General features: G+C 35.0%; 1 protein-coding gene across 29 annotated transcripts in view; it reads left to right on the forward strand.

Annotated features, from left to right (window-relative positions):
- Ptpmeg (protein tyrosine phosphatase Meg) overlaps positions 1-23904 on the forward strand; it is a 445326-nt gene that overhangs the window by 219926 nt on the left and 201496 nt on the right. For 12 of the 29 annotated variants that reach the window (XM_067121403.1, XM_067121401.1, XM_067121413.1 and 9 more), the window contains 7 exons: positions 3084-3257; positions 4987-5107; positions 5447-5534; positions 6243-6395; positions 14234-14361; positions 18190-18294; positions 18604-18786. In XM_067121403.1, coding sequence (XP_066977504.1) covers positions 3084-3257; positions 4987-5107; positions 5447-5534; positions 6243-6395; positions 14234-14361; positions 18190-18294; positions 18604-18786 — 952 coding nt within the window. Of the gene's footprint in view, positions 1-3083; positions 3258-4986; positions 5108-5446; positions 5535-6242; positions 6396-9595; positions 9671-14233; positions 14362-18189; positions 18295-18603; positions 18787-23904 lie in introns of all 29 variants that reach the window. The other 17 variants (XM_067121392.1, XM_067121390.1, XM_067121409.1 and 14 more) reach the window with 3 other exon arrangements.

Below are 23904 nucleotides of genomic sequence, written 5' to 3' on the forward strand. Positions count from 1 at the left end.
AAAGTGTATATTGTTTTCCTCATTGTGTTTTAGGACGGTCTCTCGTTTGTCAGTTTTTCATTAGTCGTATTTTAACAGAGAGCTTTCACATTTTCAGTTGAGCCGTGATCCTATTTTCCTGCCAAGAGCTACCGAAGTCGGTTAACACGAGCACCAGTGCGCAGCAAATGTGCCTCGCTGCAGAACTTCTCGGTTCCTTAGGTCCTTTATTCCTCACACCGTTGGACTGTGGAACAGTCTCCCGTAGGATACCGTGCAATTGGAACTTCAGCAGTTCAAGCGAAGTTACAGCGTATTACTACCCTAATACTATTTTCCTTGCATTTTAAATTTATTAATTTCCTTTTTCTTTTTTTAATAGGCGAGATCCCTTCTTTCTGTACACACTAAAGGACGTGGTTTTAGTTTACCAGTCACAACAATAAAACTGTGAGTCTGGCTGTCAGACAGCCAGGAGTTGAATGTTACACTTCTGAACCTACTGTTAATGTGCACCTTCGCATTTCATTGTGATACTGCTTATCAGTAATGGTACACAATAATTGTCAGTTATTTGTCAGTTCTTGTACAGTAATAGTTACAGTCTTTTGGATCTTGCTTAAAGAACCATAATTTTCGTAGCGTTTTAATTTGGGGTCATAGTTTGCGTTGTAGCCATTGTGTTGTGCTGAGCGTGGATAATTATGCTAATTACGCATTGAATCTTGCATTTATAAAAACGTTGTCCGTACGTGATGCACATTTCTATGGGTACATCTGTACGTACTGCGTACTGTACTACCTTACGGTAATCCAGGCTACTGTATCTTGAGCTACACAGGCACAGACTACAGTAAGTCTTCTCATGAACATTCTTAAATTGTTATTTAAGGGTTCTATTGTTGTTGGCGTATGTTCATGTAGATTAATGATTGTGATTTTTTTGTTCTGAAGATTTGCATTGAAAAACATTCGGTGCAATCCATTCTCGGTCGAACTCCATCTTTTATATAATCTTAGTCGTTTTGTGAAACTTCTTTTTTCTTTCTTTAGATTTAGTTTAATTTAGCTTGTTTTGCATATAACGATTATTTTAGGTTTTGTTCTTGGGTACCTTTTACCTTAGGCTTGTGAATTTCGATCAGACACATAAGACGATCATTATTATTACTTAATAAAAGGTTCAACAATTGCAGTGATGGCTCGCAAATAACTAATGGAAATGTAAGAGCTGTAAGGAATTATAAAAGTGGATTTAATTTTTCATATTTTGTTTTAATATTATAAATCTTGAATACATTCTGAATGTCTTTTCAGATGTTATGAATAAAGTAGAAAACGTGTAAACATTAATACTTTCTAGAAATCCTCATGATATACACATCCATTAGCTCATGAGAAGCTATACTGGAAAAGTTTGGATTTTCAATTGCAAAAATTACGGTGATATAAGAGTGGACAAAGATGGCTATCCCTTACCTTATGGATGTTAGGTATTTTCCCGAAGCTCAGACCACAGCTCTGCGTACACGACAGTAGGAGTTACTTAAGGTTCTTTGCAGCGTCCCTTCGGCCCGTAGCTGCAACCGCTTTCATTCCTTTTACTGTACCTCCGTTCATATTCGCTTTCTTCCATCCTACTTTCTACCCTCTTCCAACTATTGTTTCATAGTGTAACTGCGAGGTTTTCCTCCCGTTACACCTTTGTAACCTTTTACTCTGTTTTCCTTTCAGCGCTGAGTGACCTCATAGGTCCAAGCGCTTGGTCTTGGGCCTAAATTGTGTGTTCTGTACTCTGTTTATTCTGCGTACTTTTAACATGGCAAAGACTTATATAGGGACACTTATGAAAGAGGCTGACCTCGGGCTGGGTGACTTCCAGTCTAAACGTAGTCCATTACCTGTAATTTATCGTTGTTATATACTAAAAAAAAAAAGATATATGGTTGCACAATGCATATTACTACAAAAAGATATATTTATGCATTTGATGTACTGTTTTTAAGGTTTGCTTGCTCTTGTTTTTATTGCTTCCATCAGTATTGTTAGCGGGTCGTGTTTTCACCGGTGTGTTTGAGTGTGTGTCAGCAGGATATCTTGGGAACGGATGAGCGCGCTGCGATAAAAGTGCGTGAAAACATCCGTTAAATAACCACTTTACTTGATAACTGTTTTTGGCGTAGGAGGCTTAATAACTTGTCACCATGGAAGCCATCCCGTCTGTTATTGCCACTGACGTTTAATCAAGGAAAGTGGGACCTTCTGAGTACTCGTGAAAGGAAATGGGAATGGTGTAGGGCATTTGGGTAACTATGGTATGCAGGGCATTGAGGAATTGGACTGCTTTCCTTCGAACACTTGTTTCATCTCTCATGTTATTTTATCATTGTTATTTTTTAGTAAATTTTTTTACTTTTTATTGTACATTGTAGAACTGGTCGGATTTGGTTATGCAGTCTGGTGTCGCAACGATCATGGTCGACGGCATTGTTGCATTGAAGGAGAAATATAGGTTTAAATTTTAGACATATTAACTACTATTGTTGTTCCTGATAATCTTGTCCATTTTAGGTGGCCTTCCAGTATTAGCTGCTATTGTTATTACTGATAATCTTGTTCATTTCAGGTGGCCTTCCAGTATTAGCTACTATTGTCACTGATTGTTATTATTACTGATAATCTTGTTCATTTCAGGTGGCCTTCAATATTAGCTACTATTGTCACTATTGTTGTTACTGATAATCTTGTTCATTTCAGGTGGCCTTCCAGTATTATCTACTATTGTTGTTACTGATAATCTTGTTCAGTTCAGGTGGCCTTCAATATCAGCCACTATTGTCACTATTGTTGTTACTGATAATCTTGTTCATTTCAGGTGGCCTTCCAGTATTATCTACTATTATTGTTACTGATAACTTGTTCATTTCAGGTGGCCTTCAATATTATACATTGTCATAATACTGTTAATCTTGTCCATTTTAGGTGGCCTTCCAATATTAAACTCTATTGTTATTACTGATAATCCTGTCCATTTCAGGTGGTCTTCCAATATTAGCCACTATTGTCACTATTGTTATTATTACTGATAATCTTGTTCATTTCAGGTGGCCTTCCAGTTTTATACTTCCGAGTTAAATTCTGGGTCAGCGATCCGGGTAAGCTGACCGAAGAATACACCCGGTATCATGTCTTTCTACAGCTCCGTCGGGATATCCTCGACGGGCGATTGTCCACGCCCGCTTCCAGCGCTGCCCTCCTCGCTTCCTATGCCCTCCAGTGTAAGCATTGCCCCCTGTTTGTTTTCGTGCCCATGCCCTGCGTAAAATTAGTGATATACTGCGTCACATCTTTGCTTATCGTGACAGGTTATGTCGTAATAAATTCGCTTTACGAGCTTCTTTCATTTCCACGTAGACTTTTTCGTGATTTTGTTGTTGTGTCGTGAAATTTTTGGGTAAAATTCTTGCTGTTCTCTCACTTTTGTTTTTTATGTCTATTTAATGTACATCCATCCGCGGATCTTTTCGCGTGTCTGTTTTTGTGAGGTTCATGTAACTCGCTGTGACTCATTTGCATATGTAGTATACTGAATATAAATTCTACTTTTCACTTTTTACAGGGCATATATGTTTTTGTATTGGCCACAGTGCCATCGTAACTAGTCTGTTTCTTCACAGAGGTCCTTGTGGCTATTATAACTACATATAAGTTCAAGCATACACACTATAGAATATAGAATGGAAAAGTAAGGAATGGAAAATCCAAGAATTCAAGAACTTAATGTGATGCAGTAAAATTATATGATAGCATGATTGACTGAGTGCTTGCGGTATAAAAAAGGATTTTCCTATAGAAGAGATTGCCCCCAAAAGAGTTAAGCATGAGATTAACTTGTTCAAGAATATTGGAGGTTGTGAATAATAAAGAGCATTTACTTGGGGTTACGTGAATCGAGGTTCCTCAGAGACGTTCAAATCCGCCTGAGTAGTACAAGTAAAAACTTCGGCGCAGTCGAGTTTTCTGTATGAAACTCTCGGTGGTGGCCTGTATTTATGGCACCTATAGCGGTGCCAGACGCACGATCATGGCTGACTTTAACCTTAAATAAAATCAAAACTACTGAGGCTAAAGGGCTGCAATTTGATAAGTTTAGTGATTGGAGGGTTGATGATCAACATACCAATTTGCAGCCCTCTAGCCTCAGTACTTTTTAAGATCTGAGGGCGGACAGAAAAAGTGCGGACAGGCAGACAAATAGCCATCTCAACAGCTTTCTTTTACAGAAAACTAAAAAATTGAATCTCACAAAATAATGTGTCGATCATTTTTGTTTCTAATCTTCTTGAACTAATTTTCAACAGTACTATTTACAATCTCAACGGGTAGTCCGTTCCAAAATAAAGGTCTGTTTTTTTTTTTTTTAGTTTATGGCCAGTTTATTGGGATTTGAGGTAGGTGAAATATGCACGCCTAATAATGTGAAACAGAGCGTGGAAAAAAAAGCAGTAACGTGAAAATTATGCGCTCGGAAGAGTCTTCTAGAGTAAGTAATAACAATGCAAATGTGCGATTGTATTGTGCGCGAAGTATTTTCATACTGAAACTTGTGAGACTCTTGGAGAGAGTCGTCATTAGAAAGGAACTAGTTTTGATGAGAAACGAACTTGGTAGGAATGATAGCGCGCCTCCATTAAAGTTAAAATTTCGGACAGAACGTTTATGAAAGCAAGAAGAAGAACTTTTTGTGGGGTGTATTTAAGAATAATGGTTGCTATGGTCTTCGGAATTTCTTCATGTTCATCCATTTGGCTTTGTGACAGGCGTATAGAATATTTATCAGTTGCAATATGCTAATGTCCTGGAGTACATTATAGAAGATAAATGCATTTGCATTATCCTTACAGTATGCTGTTGATGCCTTGGGGTATTATGACAAGTGCATAGGTAAGGTACTGATTGTGTTAATGGAATATCTTGGAGATGTAAGAATCAAATTCTTTATTCCAGCTGAGCTCGGTGATTACAGTCCAGAAGAGCACGGAAATACCTACCTCTCTGATATGAGACTCGTCCCAAATCAAAATGATGAGATAGAGAAAAAGATTATTGAACTACACAAACTTCATAAGTAAGTAATTGTATTTGTTGTGATCTAGATCCTTCAGAGGGAAGGAGCCACTTGACATGTTATCTCTTTTTAAGGTCGTTTTTACCTCAGTTACCTTTTGTTGTTCCATATGCTCAAGTTAAATTGGCAATTCAAGGAAATGTCTGTAATATAATTGTATTGTTACTGAAATACGATGTTGTTTATTTTTTTTCAAGAGAATTTGTACATTGTTTATCCTTTTGTTGTCATTAAATAATTTTTCGGGATGACGTGAGCCAGTCATTATGATTGAGGAATGCATGATTATAGCCATTTTTTTTTGAAGAGTATCGTTTGATTGTTTGCCTTATTTTGCAGAGGACAAAGTCCAGCGGATGCAGAGTTCAATTTCTTAGATCATGCTAAGCGGTTAGATCTCTATGGCGTCGATCTGCATAAAGCAAGGGTAATTTGGTGTTCTTTCTTGCTGTTGTTACAATACGTGAATAAGGTGATCGCTTCATTCCATGGCACTGAAGCTCTTATTTATTTTATTCTTTAACTTTAAGCATTATATGTGTCATGTGTTGTTTGTTATTCAGAGTGAATGCTGAATATAATCACGCAGTACGTGTATTTAGATTCCTTAAAATCCATCTGACCTTTGCTTTTGCCACTGTGGACTCCAGAGAATCCTTTTGGGAGTCGTTTCCTTCTATATCATTCTAATAATTTTACAACTAAATTGTTCAGGTACTTCAAACTACAATTTTCCTTTCATGGGCCCAATTTATTAATTTTTAATGCAATGGTTCCACCAGCAGCTCCACATCAGTCAATATCTACTCATTGGTTTTTTTGCGCAAATACCTAGAACATACCCAGGAGCTTAAAGACCTCCGTCAGGGTCTATTAATTAACAGCTTTATATACTTTTAATATTTTGCTACTGTCATATTTGCTAATCTGGATTATTTATATACCATTCTTTCTCTGCAGTAGCATAAGAACTAATGAACTGAGGAAATTTAGATAGAGCCCGTGAAGGTTCATAGTGTCTGATCTCATTGATTTTAGACCTCTGTTCTGAAACAGTTGGTTATGGAAGCAACTATTCATACCTACAGGATGCATACATATAATAGATACTTAATGCTCATGTTTTTTATTGCAGGATTCAACCAACCGCGAGATACACTTGGGTGTAACTGCGATAGGTCTGGTTGTGCTCCAAAATGGTATCAAAATGAACACCTTCAGCTGGGCAAAAATTGTCAAGATTTCTTTCAAAAGGAAACAGTTTTTCATCCAGCTACGAAGAGAATTGGTAAGAAATGATTTTAGGATTTTTTTTTTTTTATGAAATAGGTGTATCACAGCAGTTAATTATTTTGAGAGGTAATTGGGATATATGCTCAATATAGAGTATTTGTGGTGAAGTACTTCAGTGGAATAAAATGTAAGAGATTCGTCCAGCATATCCTTACATGCTTCATTACTAATTAAAGTATAAAAGGTGTTGGGCATAATTTTTCGGGTAAATGTTAGTTTATCATTGTATAGCTGTTCATGAATGTTCAGTCACTAACTGTCATCAAAAGAAGATAGAGAAATTCGAGTCTGATGACAGCTGCTGGTAGGGTAGAAATTTTGTTATAGGATGAGGGTAGGTTGTCCCTGAGATGAAGGGAAGCTTTATTCGGTACTGCCATCCTCTCTTTTGCTGGCTCACCATATTGTCTTGTTCCAGTTTTTATGATGTTCCTATCCTTTAATTTTCTTCATGAATTATTGTCTTATGAATGTTGTCGTCCTTTTCATTCTAAATTTTACAGCATTGGTGTTATTGAATTTCTCATTTCAAGATCCTCGTTCTGACACCACACCAGATTTAGTGTCCATGCATCTCAGTGTATCATTTGTGTTAGAGTATCTGCCCTTACATTATCTTTGCTTATGGGCCTTACCTTATAATGCTTAGAATAGCCTTCCTTGTGCATCAGACTCTGTGATCATCAAATGGTTACACATTTTTCCCATTGTCATGAAGATTTGGATACTCTGTTCCTTACTGATTTTATCGTATTTATACTAATCAAAGTTTGCAAAACTGTGCTCAACCATTCACAACATGTGGAGTTTGCATTACAGTATATCAAAATTTACCAATAAGTTACTCTCTGATGTTTCTGGTCAGTACATGAACTGTGTATGAAAGAATATATATGGCCATGTTTACTTCCCAGACAGCCATTGTTGCTTTTGTGATGTCTTTTTGTGCAGATGATTGCCTGTTCATGAACCATACTGTTTTGTTTTTGTTTCCCTATTTGTTCTCTCTGGTGATAAACAATCTTCCATGAAATCAGTTTGCACTGTGAAGGCACTATAAGGCACTATCCAAATCTTCAGACAGTGTATGTTGTCTTCTCAGATGTTACATTGCACAGCTGCTTCTCTTTGGTATCAGTGACATTTTGATATCTTAAATGAGACTTAGACTGCAGGATAATGGACTTCCTGTGCATTTGTATGTGTCCCTCCAACGCTAAGGATAGCTTTCAGATGACCTGTGCTAATTTTTTCCTTGTCAGATAATACTTAACTTCCTAAGTGATGGGCTCTCAAATGTCCATGATCATTTGTGGACCATCGATGGTGCTTTATATGCCAGGTGATGAGATCTATATGCCAGTAACTCTCATTGCTATGGAATGGTATCAGCTGGGTACAGTTTGTCAGGGCTGAAAAACATGCTTTATAAAATTCTGTAGTAAGAATGGAATAGAATAGCCTAGCAAGTTAAATCACAATTTATAATTTAAAATTTAACTATTTTTTGTACTCTATAGATACAAACTTTTTTATTTTTATTGTGAGTGCCCTCTTGCCATTTATAATCAGTACTGCACACACCTTTCATCTGTACAAAGAAGGAATTGGCATTTGAGAGGTTAAACCAGTGACTTTCTTCAGCAGAGGGTGGTCTAAAGTCTACCATTGCTCTGCTAATTCAGAATTTAATTTTTCATCTCTTAGCAAGGCATTAGCAATATAAAGCTGTTTGCCTTGATAAAATTTGAAATATTTGAAATTCTGTATTTTATGAATTTTTCATATATATATTTAGCCATCTTTTATTTTATTCCTGTTCTTGCTACAGAATTAGGTAAAACAAATATTGCAAAAACTTACTGGTTTGGGATTGTGTTACATAGCTGAACTATAAATTCTAGTTTTACATTTTGTCATGCATTATCATTACAGGGATATTTTCAGTTTCTGTTTTAGGGTTATGGACATCATGTAAATTTTCCATATCTCCCATCTTGCATTCAGCCTTATGCAGAAATCTAATCACTTTTATTTTCTTCTGTGGAGGATTTAGATTTGAGAGAATGTTCTTCAGTAGCGTTTCCCAATATATCTGGAAGTGCATGAATATTGATATTTGAATAGTTGTGTAATTTCTCATTTGTTTCGTGATCAGTTTTTTGCTTATTATCTGTTAGTTAACATGATTATGTAAACTTTGTGTTCAGATTTATTAAAGATTTTACCAAATGTGAGCCTCGTGACTGGCTACAGGTGATTTAATATTTGGGGGAGACATGGATATGGGACCCTTTGGGGAGTAGATTGCTCTGCCTTTGTGGAAATTAGCAGTCTTCAAATGTTTTTGTTTCGGACTGTTTGGTAGTTTTATGTCGGTTAAAGATGTGGGGTGAACTTTCTTTAGATATTGCATGTTGCTCAAGCCCTTAGAATGCTGCAAATTCCTTGTGTTGAAAGAAATTTAGATTGATGAAGCAAATATTTCCAAACTCCTCTTTTTATATGACCTAATTAGAGCATAGTTTGCTCTATGACAGTTGATATACAAGTGGATGTACTATATCTCCATAATGTTGCCATATTTTGTGAATATTCAACATATTTTGCCTTAATTTGATCACAGCAATTCCTAACTCAAACTTGGTTCCTAAAATTATATTTGTTATATCCGAATTTACCATTTGATGAATACAGTAACTTGTCTATTGATGTGGTTTTTTTTTTGGTCTATTCCCTCTTTCTTGGATACCTTTTGCAGTTGTTGGGTTTTTTGTAGATTTTGTCGTCTTGCTTTTGTACGTGACATCATTATCTTTTATTCTTCCTGTCATATTACAGCAAATTAAAGAGTGCAAGTATTAATATAATTCTTTAAGAATGAATGCACTTTTAAACTTATGAGAGAGAAAGAATTAATGTCATGATACAGTATACGTACAGTATAGTTATATAATGGTATTTGGTAATAAACATTAGCATTTATTAGATAGACATTGCCTGTATACTGTATTAATACCTGTTAGGGTTTATTATCCTGTAAAGATTTGCTTAATGTGACTGCAATTGTAGGAAGTTCAAATCCAGTGTTTATTGTTTAGTTATATTATTTGTAGTACTGTACTATATTTCTGAATCCATAGTATTTTATTCTTTGTATACTAGCAATATCTGGTCTTTCATTGTTCTATGTAGGCAGAGCCAACTGACAGTAGTAATGCAGACCCAAGTTCTTTTCTACAAATTGTCAAGAAAAAACTGTATAGGAAGGTAGTAAACGGATTTGTAATGGATGTCCGAAGACTTTCTGTTTGCTTTACATCTAATGTTTAAGCCATTTTGTAATATTGTGTGTCCAGAGCTTTTACCTGCAGTAGTATATTTGCAGACTAACATTTGGTGTCATAGATTATTTAATCATCATCTGACTGTTCTTGCTAAGGTAGCATCCTCTTAAGGTGTTATGGGGTGAGTCAATGTAGCTTTAAAAATGAAGTGCCTTGCTCATTATATTTCTTAGCACAGCAAAGTGTAGGTATTTGTCCCTAAAGAATTCTACACTGAATGGACAAAAATTCTTTCAAAGGTTTATAGTTGCTAGTATGTTAATAAACTGCATACTGTATTTCTTTTTGTCTAATTCTTTCTTCCAAATGGTGTCGTCATCCAAGTATAAGTAAGATCTCCAGTCTTTGATCTTGGTTTAGTTATTAAAAAATTAATTATTCTGATCCTGTAATGTCTTTCTCAGTCCATTTTATTTGGAGTACATAGGTATGCAGTTCAACCCTCATTTATCATATTATTTTCATTGGCGAAATGCCTGCTTACTTTGCTGTTTGCTGGCTTATTGTTTTCATTGCTGTAATATTTAGCTGTATATTCAGAGGATGGAGGGCCTCTTATTTCTTCAGTAGTTTATTTTAAATGCTTTAAAGCTTCCGTATTCAGCATTTTTGTATGAGAATTCTTTTTGTTATATCAGCAGGTGTACATCCTCCAGTAAGTGCAATTCATTGTTAATGAATTGGATAGTTAGGCATATTTATTTAGTGGTGTATGTATTAAAACTGGATATAATTTCTTCCAGTCTCGGTTTTTTAAATAAATCAATGGACATTTTACAAAATCCTGAGTTGACATTTGTTAATGGCACTTTTAGTTACAAATTATTTTATGATACATTAGGAAATCATTTTCTTTTTTATTTTTCATACTAATATATGTGTAATACTATTTACTATAAAAAAAGATAGTTGTTCGGTATAGAGTTGTCAGTATACGTTTATTGGAATTCTTATATTACTAGACACATAATCAGCTAAAATTCATGGTTTTCGTTTCCACATGCAAAATTTGTATATGACTTATTTTTACCATATAACTGCTGCTGACATTTTCTTTAAAACTTTGGTTTTTATTTTAGCATAATTGAGTGTAATTGAGCAAAGTACAGTGTGCCAAACTTATAACAAATTTTTGATATTTTGTGAATTTTCGGAATTTTTCTGTACTTTCTCAAAAAACTATCATACAGGGAAGAAAAAGAAAGGACCTTTAATTGCAATACATTTTTGTTTTGTTATAATTTTTATTTTGATCAGGCTGCCGAGTATTACGTTTAGGCACTATTTTGTTGTTTTATAAATTTTTTAAGTGTAATGTGAGTTTGCTACAAAACAAGAACAGACAGTTACAAAGCTTTTTGTTGGCTTATACTAAATCAGACTTTTGTACTTAGTGTATTTATTAATCATTAACTGGTTTGTGAAACATGCTTCAGTTTAATAGAGTATGTCTTTGGTCACTGTTTCCCAGAGATACAAACTTGATTTTTGTTGATATTGAATTTACAGATTTATTTGAAGGAGTTTTGATTTTCATTAACTTTACATCATATCCTGTGTTATCCAGTGCTGAAAGTTAGTCACACTAAAAGCATGAATGAATAAGAAATTTTATATTGCCATATAAACTGTAGTATTTTCCTGAATTAATATATACATTATTGCATAAGTTCTACTAACTGCACTAGACAATTTGATAAAGTGTGTGAAACTTCTTTTGATTCACGTATGGGTATTTTATTTAACACACATAGTTTCATTGCAACTGGACTTTCATTCTACCTAAATGTTGATGAATTTATATCTGTACCATACCTCTCCATTTACTTGTAGAAGGTTTAAACCTTTCCTGTGTAGATTTTATTCATGTGATGCTCAAAAGCAAACTAACTACGGGTAATAATTTGTATTATAATTCAACATTTGCACTTCAGGAGAATGAGAAATGCTCCTCATTTTGAGGGATCCCCCAAATTTCCTCACCTACCTGTTTAGCCTAATGAGTCATTTTGAAAATTTTTCATGCTTCTGTATGATATTTCTTATTTTTCCATTTTGTTCACTGTACGTAATTATTTTTTTTTATTGTACTTATGAGATGAACAAGTTTTTTCCTGAGGTCTTTTTTTAGTTCATTATTATATACACTTATTTTGGCTGTGAACTAGCTTTAAGGTTCAGTTACAATCTTATGAGTACTGTAGTAGCTTACATTAATTGTGCAGATAGACCCGGCTTGTTAATTAACTTCAGATGTACAATAATATACTTTTCTTCCTGTACTTATTTATGCCAAATTCATGTCAGTAAACTAATATCTAAACTTTATCATTAACAAAGGCAGGTCCTTTGGGCCAGCTCTAGGAGAGCAAAAAATGAGTAGATTAGCTCAGTGGTCTGGTTAAATGACTTAATTATAGAAATTGAGGTCACCTCTTGCACTTCTTTTGATGACTGTGCAGGAAGTCTTTTATAGACCTCTTTTTTTTCTATCCTTACCACTTTTCTAGTTCACCTAGTATCTTTAAGTGTGTTCGAAGCGGCTGTTGACTCATAGTTTTTTGTACACCTTGCCACACCACTGAAAAAACTGCTAATTTAAGATCTCTTCCTGATTAACATGGGCGTAACATGTCTCACACTAAGAAGAGGCATTTATTACCCTTCCTTTCAACTGCCATCGATAAGAAGATGGGAATGAGAAAGCCTTTAGTTTCATTGGAGGTTAAAAGTAATGACATAGTGATAAGAACTTTTCAAAATCAGACAGACTTTCCAAGGTGGCTCGGGTAGAGAGATGACCCCTGGGGTTTCTCATGTTGTAGAGTTGCTTGACCTTTTCCAAGACATGAGATATTGTGGTCTGGTTAAAGTACTGCACTCTAATATAATAAACTTGAACAACTCACCTTGCCTTCCACGTAGCTGTGCAGGTCCTATTTTTATAAGAAAACACTTCTGAGACTTTCTAATGCCCCATTTCATCCAAGGATGTCATATTACCATGGTGAATTCTTTCACTAGGGAGCATGAGGTTTCTACTTGGACCATTTCTCATTGTTAACTGTTTTTCCGAACACATCATTTTGGAATGAAAATGCCCCAATGCCCTCAAGGGGTAGTTGGTCTATGGTTTTCATCCTTTTGCTCCTCAGATTCATGGCACCTGATGCATTGACCTTAAATGGTCACAGAGTTGGATTCTTCATCCTTAGGTGACTTAAGCAGTTGTAATACTTAGACTCTTTCAATAAGTATAATACTTAGACTTTTCTCATCACCTGCTTTTGACTGGTTTCCTGTCAGCTTCAGTACAATTTAGAAAACTTTGCAGCAGGAATACATTGTGTTACTTTATTCAGCAACGTTGCACACTAAAAAGGTAGTTATTGGCATGTATTTGCATACAGTAGTCGTCAATATAATACTAGTCTCTACCCTGCTCACTTCTTTTGCCCTTCCTCTGCAGTAGATATTTTGCTTGAGTAAGGTAATTTAATGAAGTCCCTCTCTTCACTCCATTCGGATGGCTATGAGTGCTTGAGAGGAAATTTGAAACAGGAGGTGATAGAAAAATATGACTGCACCCTCCTTTCCTTATTTTGGATTGTTCCTTAATCTCTTGTAAGTGCAAATGTTGTGTTCTTTAAATTCTTACTGGTCTTTCCTTTGGATACAGAGGTAGTAAGCTCTAGTAAGGGTATCAGTTGAAGTTCAGTAGAAGCTCTTGATGTGTTCATAGTTATAAGGAATTTGATTGTCTTATGTGAATTTTTTTTAATGAACTTTAAAGCTGTAAGTCATGTATGACTGAGTGTTACTCTGACTTTACACTATGGGACAAGGTTTATGTATATCTATAACATAGATTTAGCATTCTGTTTCTAGTAATAAAGCACCTCATAATACTTTAGTTATTTCAAAAGGGATATTGTTGTCTTTCCTGCTGTTACAGATATACGGTACTGTACAGTATTTCAGTGATTTTAAACCATCAGTATGTTAGTTATTTTGTATGTGATCATAAATTTGACTGTCACCTGAACTCAGTAAGCAGCAAGTTCTTTTGGGCAACAATTTATATACCCTTGATTAATTAAAAACATAATAACATTTTTTCTCAAGGTAAGAAGATTAAGAAGATTCAACAGTTGATATTTTCATTTGCTACTTCTGTTATACAGTAAGCTTTTTTTATGGATAACTGTAATCTTATACTGTATTTGGAAAAAAAATAATTATTTGGACTTGGCAGTACTGTACAGTACTGTACTTGGTTACAAACAATAAGGGCAACGTTTAATATACACGTATGAGCAAATCAAATTAAGAATGCCCTCTTGAAACCTAACCTGTGTACATTTAAGTAAGGGAGCTGTGATGTTTCCTTAGCTTTCTTTGTATGCTGGTTTTAGCTCAGGTGTTTCTCCAGATGATAAAGAAGTACATCAGCTGGAAATTTATAGATTAATTTTTTCATTCACAGTCTGAGAATTATGACAGTGTGCTTGGTTTCAATCTTGGATCATATAGGGCTTGCAAGTGCCTATGGAAGTCATGTGTTGAGCATCACACGTTTTTCCGTCTTCATACACCAAGAACTCCTGCTAGAAAGTAAGTGAATGCCATTTTAAGTATAATTTTGAACATTTTTTTTTTAGAAGTTTCAGTTTTTGCATTGTTAATTGGTTATACGAACAAATCTTGGTGACCCTCAGGTTTTTAACTTTTTAAAAATTTTGTTGCAGATGCATTGACAAGTAACTTCTAAGAGTGCTTTTTCCTTATGCTTCCTTAATTGCAGCTGCTCCATGTAGCCATTGTCTTTGAGGCAACGTCTTAGAATGTTTATGTGATGGATTGAATGACATTTCATAATTTTTTCTGCATCTCTCTATACTGTATTACTAAATACAGTAGTTAAAAAGAATGGAGCATGCTAATTCTGTCTATTCCAGTTTGTGTTTTTTCTTATCTTAACACTTAATTGCTACTTGAAGGTCTGGTATTTAGAGAGATTCTTCTGGAAACTTGGGATTGCATATGAAAAGTTGATCATTTAATGGCCGTTCTGTCTAAAATTCAAGATGCATGTTACTCCCTAAAATCATTTTCTAAACTTTCAGCATGTAATGAGCATGCCAATTGATGAACCATGTACTGGATTAAGTGTGAGTTTTGCCATTTTGTCCATAGTTTGCAGTTCTTGGTTACTGGCGGGTATGCCATACAGTTTGGGCTCTCAAATTCCCTATCAGTTTCCATTGTCTTTGCAACCAAACCACCTCAAAGCACACTACCCCTTTTTTTCACCTATGCTGACCTTGATGTATTAGTACATTTCTGACCCCTATGATCTTATTAAACATTATACTGTATCTGCTAGTTATTCCCCAAATAAAGAGTTGATTGCATATATGCCAACAATTGATTCCTTAGATTCAGTATTTCTCTTCCAATCCATATGCCAAGCTTTTGCTGCCTTGCTTCGCCTATTCTGGGGATCACCTCCTCTCTCATGTGAATGTTATTTATACGTGTGACTTGTAGGTACTTGTATGAATCAGTCACTTCCATTTTTAAACATTATCCATACCAGTGTTCATCTTTGTCACTTCCAGTTACTATACATAGCTTAAATCTTGTTAATATTCATTTCCAGCTTTTTCCTTTATCCTTCCATTCATGCACATTCACCAACCTGTACAGTTTCTGGTCACTGTCACCAATTAACTCTGTATCGTTAGGAAACATCAGCTGTATCATTAGGAAACATCAGTTGGTTCCACAAACTTCCACAGACATCTCATGTCATTGCTAATCACTCCTGCAATAAGAGTGCATGATTGATGAGACGAAAGACCTCACTGTTTGAAACTCTCTCATGCCAGAACAGTAATAAATGGTTTACTTTCATCATCATGAAAACATAATTTTTTCTCAGCTAGTTTACTTTGAATTATACCCTACACCATCAACACTTCCGCGTTGTATATATATCTTTCAGTTCTGTTATCAAGCTTTTCCTTTGTCTGTGTATGCCACTGATCCAGGAAAAGCTTGATAACAGAACTGATCTATGTGCAGTGCAGAAGTGTTGATGGTGTAGGGTATAATTCTAAGTAAATTTACTGAGAAAAATTACAAATCTTCATGGTGATGAAAGTATTGTACAGTAAATTATGTATTATTGTTTGGTATGAGAGTCTCAAACAATGAAGAGTTATGTCTCATCACTCATGCACTTTTATTGGAGAAGTGATTGGTAGTGACATGAGTTGTATGTCAAAGTTTGTGAGAAAACAAACAAGGTTATAAACAGGGTGGGACCAACTGATGTTTGCAAATGATTTGCAAATGACACAGTGTTAATTTGTGACAGTGAACAGAAGCTGTGCAGGTTGTGTATCAATGAAAGGATAAAGGGAAAAGTTGAAAGTTAATACTAGCAGGACTTGAGCTACATATAGTAATAATTGGCAGCAAGGAAGCTGAATGGTGGATAAAAATGGAAGTGGCTGATTCATTCACGTAACTAGAAGTTATGTAAAGAAAAATCACATTAAGATGAGAGATAGGAAGTGGCCCCCAGTACAGTATAGGTAAAGCAAAAGTTTTTCCATTTATTCACAGATTTCTCACACAACTGTTAGATAACAAACAATCAGCCCACAAATCATCATCTTTGTCTAAAATACACTGCTTATAGTCTAATAATCTTTCTTTTATATGCCTTACATTCTTAACAAAGCTTTCCCATAACCTTTTCAGTTCTACTAAGAAATGTTATGCTTTGAACATAGCAAATTCCCCATTTATTCTTACCACTTTTGTATCTGTAAACCTGGCTTTTATTTTATCTGTCTATCTTGTTTGCTGCTCATTTCTTTCTTCTCCAAAACTACTCTCTGTACCTTTCTTCTCAAAATAAGACATCTTTCTACTCTCACTTTTACTGTAACTAGATATGTCTAACGACTACTGCATCCCTGATTGCTTCTATCTTTTACCTACACATAATATAAGAAAATTAAGCCTTTTTATTAACACTTCTCTTCACAAGTATGGTTTTGAAGTTTCTGTTTTTGAAACTAGTGTAACCAAAAATCAAGCACCTTTCAGAACAGATTTCCACCAGAAACTGTATTATCATTCACTGCAGGCAGACCAAACCCATATCTACTCTTGTATCTATACTGTACTGTATTATAATTCAAAGACCCAGCTCAGTCAACCTTTTGTATTTGCAAAAGCTTATATACTTCATTTTTACTTTGTATCTTGCCTGGATCGTTTGTGCTGACCATCACAATTTTTTCTCCTGATGCATTAATTACAGCCTTTCTATCCTTATGCTGCACTATGATGGTACCCTTTTCTTCACCTTGCAGTCTGCCCAGTGCAACAAGAGCCATCCCTTTCCCTGCCATACAGTTTTCATCTCACTCTGAGCACCCTATCACTCTGGTATACTGTTACCCTAACATCCAGCTGTCAGCATAAACATGACAACTGTTGTACATTAAATCTGTGCTGCATCCAATTCACCTGCATTGAAAGCCAGAATTATTGGTTGCTCGTATTTCAAGAGTACAGGATGTATGCATGTAAAGGGTAACAGATGAGAAACAGTTACACCTGAAGCAATTGCTTGAATGTGAAAAGAAGCTGAACCTACAATTGAATGTTTCCTGCATAAAATAGGATATCAGTATGTGGTGTTGCAATTCAAGGTGGTGAATGCAAACCAACACATAAGATTTAAATCCAGTTCTGTTAGAGCAACATACTTGAACAACATGATAAAGGGGGAACATTATAGTTAAGGAGGGAGGTTCGTACAAAGTATCACATATTTAAATTCCTAAACACTGAGTTGTGGAGATTGATGCAGTGAACAATTATAAGTTTTGTTTAAAGAGATTCTAAATACTGGCATCAAACACAGATGGAAGAGGTGCGAAGAGAACAAGAAGTCTGATTATTGAGGTGGAACCGTGCTTGAATGAGACCAAGTCTTGTCCAAGTGTAATGTGAGTGAGAGAATGGGGCTGCCTCACCCACTAATTTACTACCACCATGAGGCATTTTGGAATTCTGAGCACTATCTACTGCCAAGACTGGGCCAATGACTCTTGTGAAACAAAATTTTATACTTCATTTGAGGAAGTTACCGTCCGAGTCTCAAAATCTCATTTTACTCTTTAATGCTACTTATATACTAGCTCCAATAGATGTGTCTATAATATTAATTCTTATGAATTAGACTTTTTTTTTTTTGTTAAAATAGATAGACTAAACACATCCTTGTGCTTTAGCAAAATTCAGCACTTGTATTCTTTAGTTAAGGTATAGTATATGGAGTATTTTGCACTTTGTTTTATTTTTCACAAATTCATTCTACAATTGTACTGTATTAGTTTTACTTTATTTGTTTTTCAGAAATATGTTGACCCTTGGTAGTAAATTTCGCTATAGTGGTCGAACAGAATTTCAGACACTGGAGGAATGTAAGAGGCGAGCAAGAGTTGAACGTTCCTTTGTTAGGTGAGTGGTGTTAGCTGTATCTTGGAGGAAGGATTCATTCATTGTTTTTTTAGTTGTGCATTTTATAGTCGAACCTTTATGTGAATTTAAGGAACAGAATTTTGTTGTGAGTGAGTGCCGTGCTGCATTGTTGTATTGTACAGTTAGTTCCTTTAGTATGTGTTTATACAGATTCACAGCTGTTGATAGTTTAGAGCACAAGTTGTATGAAAATTCAGGATGCCATGGTTGCTATTGTATTGTCGGGAAAAGCCCTAACATTGTCATTTTTTTTGCAGCTTGATTTTTCTTATTCCCTATTATTGACAGGTCACCATCCAAGCGATTTGCTCGTCAGACAGTCCCAACTCCCAGTGATTTAGGGCGTAAAGCACGATCTGGTTCAGGATCATCCATACGACCTCGGACCGACTCGTCAGGTTATAAAGTAACTTCATTGCAAGGTGCTAAAACTCCGAAAATGGCTTGGGGGGAAGCACAAACTCCTGAAGAGTGAGTGTTGTTGGAATTTTTACATGTTGTATTATTAAGCCACCACTTTGATTTAGCAGTCTTTGTATTTATACATACTATTTTGTGGTAGAAGTAGGGAATACTTTTTATGAAATTTGTTGTCTCGGTGGAGTGTGGAAAACATTGTTATTTAGCAGAAAAGTTGTTCATTCTTTTTTTTCAGATTTGTGTTGTCTCCCCCTGTTAATGCATGGTAAACTCTTTGAAATCAAAGCAACAAAACAGTGTTACAAAACTTTATTGTAATGCATGGTGAAGTTTTAGTTCTTAGAAATAACATGCCAGTTACTTTTATTTTTTGTTAGTTCCTGGTATGTTTACCAATTATTTTTTGTTGAGTAGGTCAATTTTTTTGTGTCCAACTGATCATAAAGATGTGAAAATAAAGTTTTGGATGAGTTGTTACTTTGTTAGTACAGCCTACCAATTTGTAAAGCAAACTGAATTTGTACACATTCTTATAATTTCTTGTTATTCAGTTACTTTTGAGTTCTCATCTGTGTACCCCACTTAATTTGAGTCATACAACCAGGATGTCATGGGTTGAAAGCTGTATACCCTTGTGGTTAATTTTCCATATTTCATTTTCTTCAAAATTTTTTCAGCTTGTTATTAATAAGAGTTAATGAACTTTCTTTACACTGCATTAAGATTTCGGAACGGGATTTTATTTGATGTGAGTCCAGTGGGATGAGCAACCAAATAAATGTACCTTCAAATATCCCATGTTTAAAAGAGAGGATAGAATGTAGAAAGATGTAAAATAAAAGTTAAAAACGTGCCTAATGAAAGATGGAATCAGAGGATAGTAAGGGAATCCAGTTCCAACCAAGGAAATCAGTACATAAGTATTTATCTCTACAGTATGAATAGACAATTATTATTATTATTATTATTATTATTATTATTATTATTATTATTATTATTATTATTATTATTATTATTTCACTCATTGTGTTAGAAACACTAGTGAGTATGATTTTTAGACTCACAGCTGCCCTGTATGATTTGGTCTTAAACAAAAGGTGAAGATTGGAGCAACTTTAAGATGAAGACATAGAATAGCTAAAGTGGGAAGAGACTGAAGGGAACAGATAAAAAGTAAAAAACAAAAAACATTATAGCTGCACCCAAAGGCTGCAATTATAAAAATGTATTACTTAAGGCCAAGAAAATGAGGAGCTGAAATAAAAGTAAATTACATTTTTGTCGTTATGCAGATGGCTTCTTGGGTCAGTCCAGTCAACAAAAGAACAGAATAGCACTCCCGTAGTGGAGGACAATATTGCAAACATGTCTGGATAAAATCAATACAATGCTTAATAGTGAAGGGGAAGAATATGAGTATGCCATTTGTCTTATAGAAAGAATTAAATTTAATGATGATCTCTGGCTCTTTGATAGTACAGTATCTTTTTTCATAGAAAATGTTTTCTTAATTTTGATAACCTCAAAATGCCCCTTGATTCTCCATGCAGCAGCTCACCCAGTCACGGACTGCCAGAAATTGTGATTTTTAGCTAACTACCCTGGTATAGATCAACCTCTGGATTACAGCTAACCATGCAATTTGAATTACATTACATCTCCCATTTGTGTAGAAAAAATTTACCTTTATGTCCATCATGAATGGTCATTACATTATGAATAAGGATCTCAGGTAAAGAAACAATGAGTGTTAATCTAGTGGTATATAGAGATAGGAAATTCCATTTGGCAATGTTATAAGAAACCCCAGAACAAATAGTTTATTCCCTCATAATAAAATTGAATACAGTGCCACATTAGCTCAGGGGAGCCACCTACAGTACACAGTACTTGAATCTTATTCCTTTCAAAATCTTTGATATTGAAACAGGACTTTAAAATTTTTTTTGAAGTTGAACAGTATTTTAAATTTTAGGATTTCTTCTAAACAAGTTAATTCTTATTGTGAGACAAATATTACTTAGGAAATACTTGCCTCTGCTAGCCTCAGCCCTTGTAAGGGCATATTTTATCCACCATATCCTGTTTAGTTTTTAATCCACATGAAATCATTTATTCTGAAACAGAGAGAGCCAGTGCACATGATTTTAATGCAAGATGTCATGAACATTCCAGATTTCCCAAGAATGGCAGTCTTAGCAAAGCATAAGAAATGCATAGCCTCTCAACCATTATTCAAGTAATGTTTTCAATTATAGTAACTCATATGTATAGATGTTATCAACCAGACAAATGATAGAACATTGCACTTTAGTAAGGCCTTCCTTTCCGACAATGATATTACAGGACTAAGGGGAGGCTATGTAATTTAATGAAGACAATTGTGGGTCATGAATGGTACCTGTATAAAAGTCAAGCATGGCGTGGTTCCAAGTCTTCCATCTCATCCTCTACGGTAAATTTGGAGTTTACCTGATCCCTTCTGTTCCACAAAAATTCAAGACATTGGGATCTATGCACTCTCCCCTCACCTGTATCATAATTTGGCTGAGATTATTCATGCTTGATAAAGAACACTCATCCTCCAACTTGCAGATGTGTCTGTTTCATTGCATATCAGCTGCTGCTTTTTTATTTAAAAGCTCTTTCAACTATACATAGTTATTTCCTTAATTTCTGTCATGGTTACTAGTACTGTATATGTTTACAGAAACATTGAGAGTACTCCTTTACTAATGTAATGGAAGAGTAGCTTTTTATGCATTGTATTGTAACTTCTAAATTTAGAATATGTTGAGTGCTGAAGGATTTTAGTTGTGAGATACAAAAGAAATGGTTGTGGAAGATTTAAGCTTTAGTATTTTTATCAGCCCTATTCCTAGATATCATTTGGAGGTTCATTAATAGCTGTAGTTCCACACAAAATTTTAAAGGAAGGTCGAAAATTATAGAATGTTTTTGTTGAGTGAAAATTGAAAAGGTTTTTGTAAAAATAAAAAAACTATAGTTAGAATCTATACTAGAAAGAACAGAATCTAGTGAGAAATTAGAGATATAGTATGTATAAGTAACAAATGTATTGTCGTTTGCATATGAAGAAAAAATCATCATCATCATTATTGCAGAACAGTACAGTGATTATTATTATTTGAGGAGCCTTTGGTTTTGGGTTTTAATGGATCTATGCTGCTGGCAGGAAATGATGATTTACTTCAAGGCATGGTTTATCATGGTGTGACTGGAGATTTGTAAAATAATATCTAAGATAATGACACTACACCTTTTAACAAGTGTACAGACTGCACATTCATATAAACAAGTAGCATAATAAAGTAAAATTTTTATTATTAATATTTTATATTAAAGTTACAAACTCCCCTTAACTAATCAGTTTCATCATAACCTAGGATATATTTACTCCTGTGAAAATTGAATTTGAAAAGAAAATAGATCAAGAGACTCAAACCCTTTGTAGGTGTGATTTGAATCCATGTTAGGCTCGAGTAAGGATCAGGGTTTCAGTATATATTTCTTTTTCATATTCAGTGTGTAAATAAGTAAATTATCCAAAAGTTTTTGGAAGTTGAGAAGGTAAGAGGTCTTTGTTGACCTGACACTTAAAAAACATGTATCACATAAATATGTCTACAATAGTATAATTATTATTATTATTATTATTATTATTATTATTTTAGCCAGACATTTGAGTCACATTTCTAGAGTCATACTTGGATGCCCTCAGGGAATTTATAAATTTTAAATTAATGATGTTAGAGCTTGATAAAGAAGTCAGACTACTAAGTAAAAAGAAACTGAAGGGAACAGATGAAAAGTATAACACAGAGAAAATTACAGCTGGTGGGCAAAGAATACGGCAAAATTATCTAAAAACATTTTGTAGTTATAAACCTTTATCTTATTTATAACCAAGCCTCCCCCTCCCGTTCCCTCCATTTTAGCAACATGTACAGTACATCAATTCAAGTATGAAGTGGATTCAGGATATGAAGGGTAAGAGGGTTGTGAGTGGTATACTTCACTTCAGGAGGAATGCTGATTTAATAAGATTAGGATTTTCCATACTCGGAAGATTTAACCGTGGATTATTCTGATCTCAGATTATGGTCTAGAGGTAGCACACCTCCATAAGGGTGCTGAAGCTGCTTTTGCTTCCGTCTGGTCAAACTTGTTGGATACAAGGTACACTATTGGGGAGGCTTCTTAACTATGCTTAGCTTAGGCTGAGAAGCTAATGTTAAGAGGAGGATACAGGAAATGATCAATGTCAGTTCGTTTTGACAGGAATCAGTTAATAGAAAAAGGGAATAAGAAGTTGAGATGATATAAGCATGCAGATAGGGCCTAGCTGGTTGGATGAATCCTGACAACCATGTTTCAGGGTCACCTCTTGTAACAGAAGCATAACTAATGTTGACTACAAATGCATCAGTTGGCTGCCTGGAATCCCATAAGGATCGTGGTCGTGTTAGAGAATGGTTACATCTGTAACAAAGATTTTACATTACTAACAAACTGCATAGAGCGGTGAGAATGAATTAAGGACCACTGAAGATAATATGCAAGGGAGAATAGTCACCTAGATTATGGGCAGTGCCAGTACAGTTGCACACCTGAGGAACCAGTGGGCTAAGTGGCACTAAGGATTAGTCACTGTGAAATGTAGAATGACGTCAGTATAAATCCAAAGTTTGTGCAGAGAAAGAAGACTGCATTTATCTTTACTATGAGCATAGAGTAATAATTCCTTTAGGTGGGAAATAACTTCATCCTAACATAGAAAGCCCACTTTGTACGCTGCTGGGTCTCTGCTGATTTGCACTGGTGGGGGAATCAAGAAAACTAGACTTGCCCCCTTCTATATGGTTAAATCATCCAAAGGCCTGAGACTAACTTTAAACACATTTATTTCCTTAGTAGAACTTGTTTGTATTATTACTGTGAAATCCCAAATCAAAAGATTTTTTTAACCAATGTTATGTTATGTTATGTCCCAGAAATCATTTGCTGAACAAGAGTATCTCTGAGTAGGCTTGTGGAAAGAGCTTTCAGTGAGATAAATGATTTTGCTATAACCTCCAGGTGCTGGTCATTCTTTTTTTGAGGTTATCTAGAAATCCTTTCAGCACAGAGTGTTTTCACAGGCAACAT

The sequence above is a fragment of the Macrobrachium rosenbergii genome, chromosome 19 (genome assembly GCF_040412425.1).
Source record: "Macrobrachium rosenbergii isolate ZJJX-2024 chromosome 19, ASM4041242v1, whole genome shotgun sequence".
Taxonomy (NCBI): Eukaryota; Metazoa; Arthropoda; class Malacostraca; order Decapoda; family Palaemonidae; genus Macrobrachium; species Macrobrachium rosenbergii.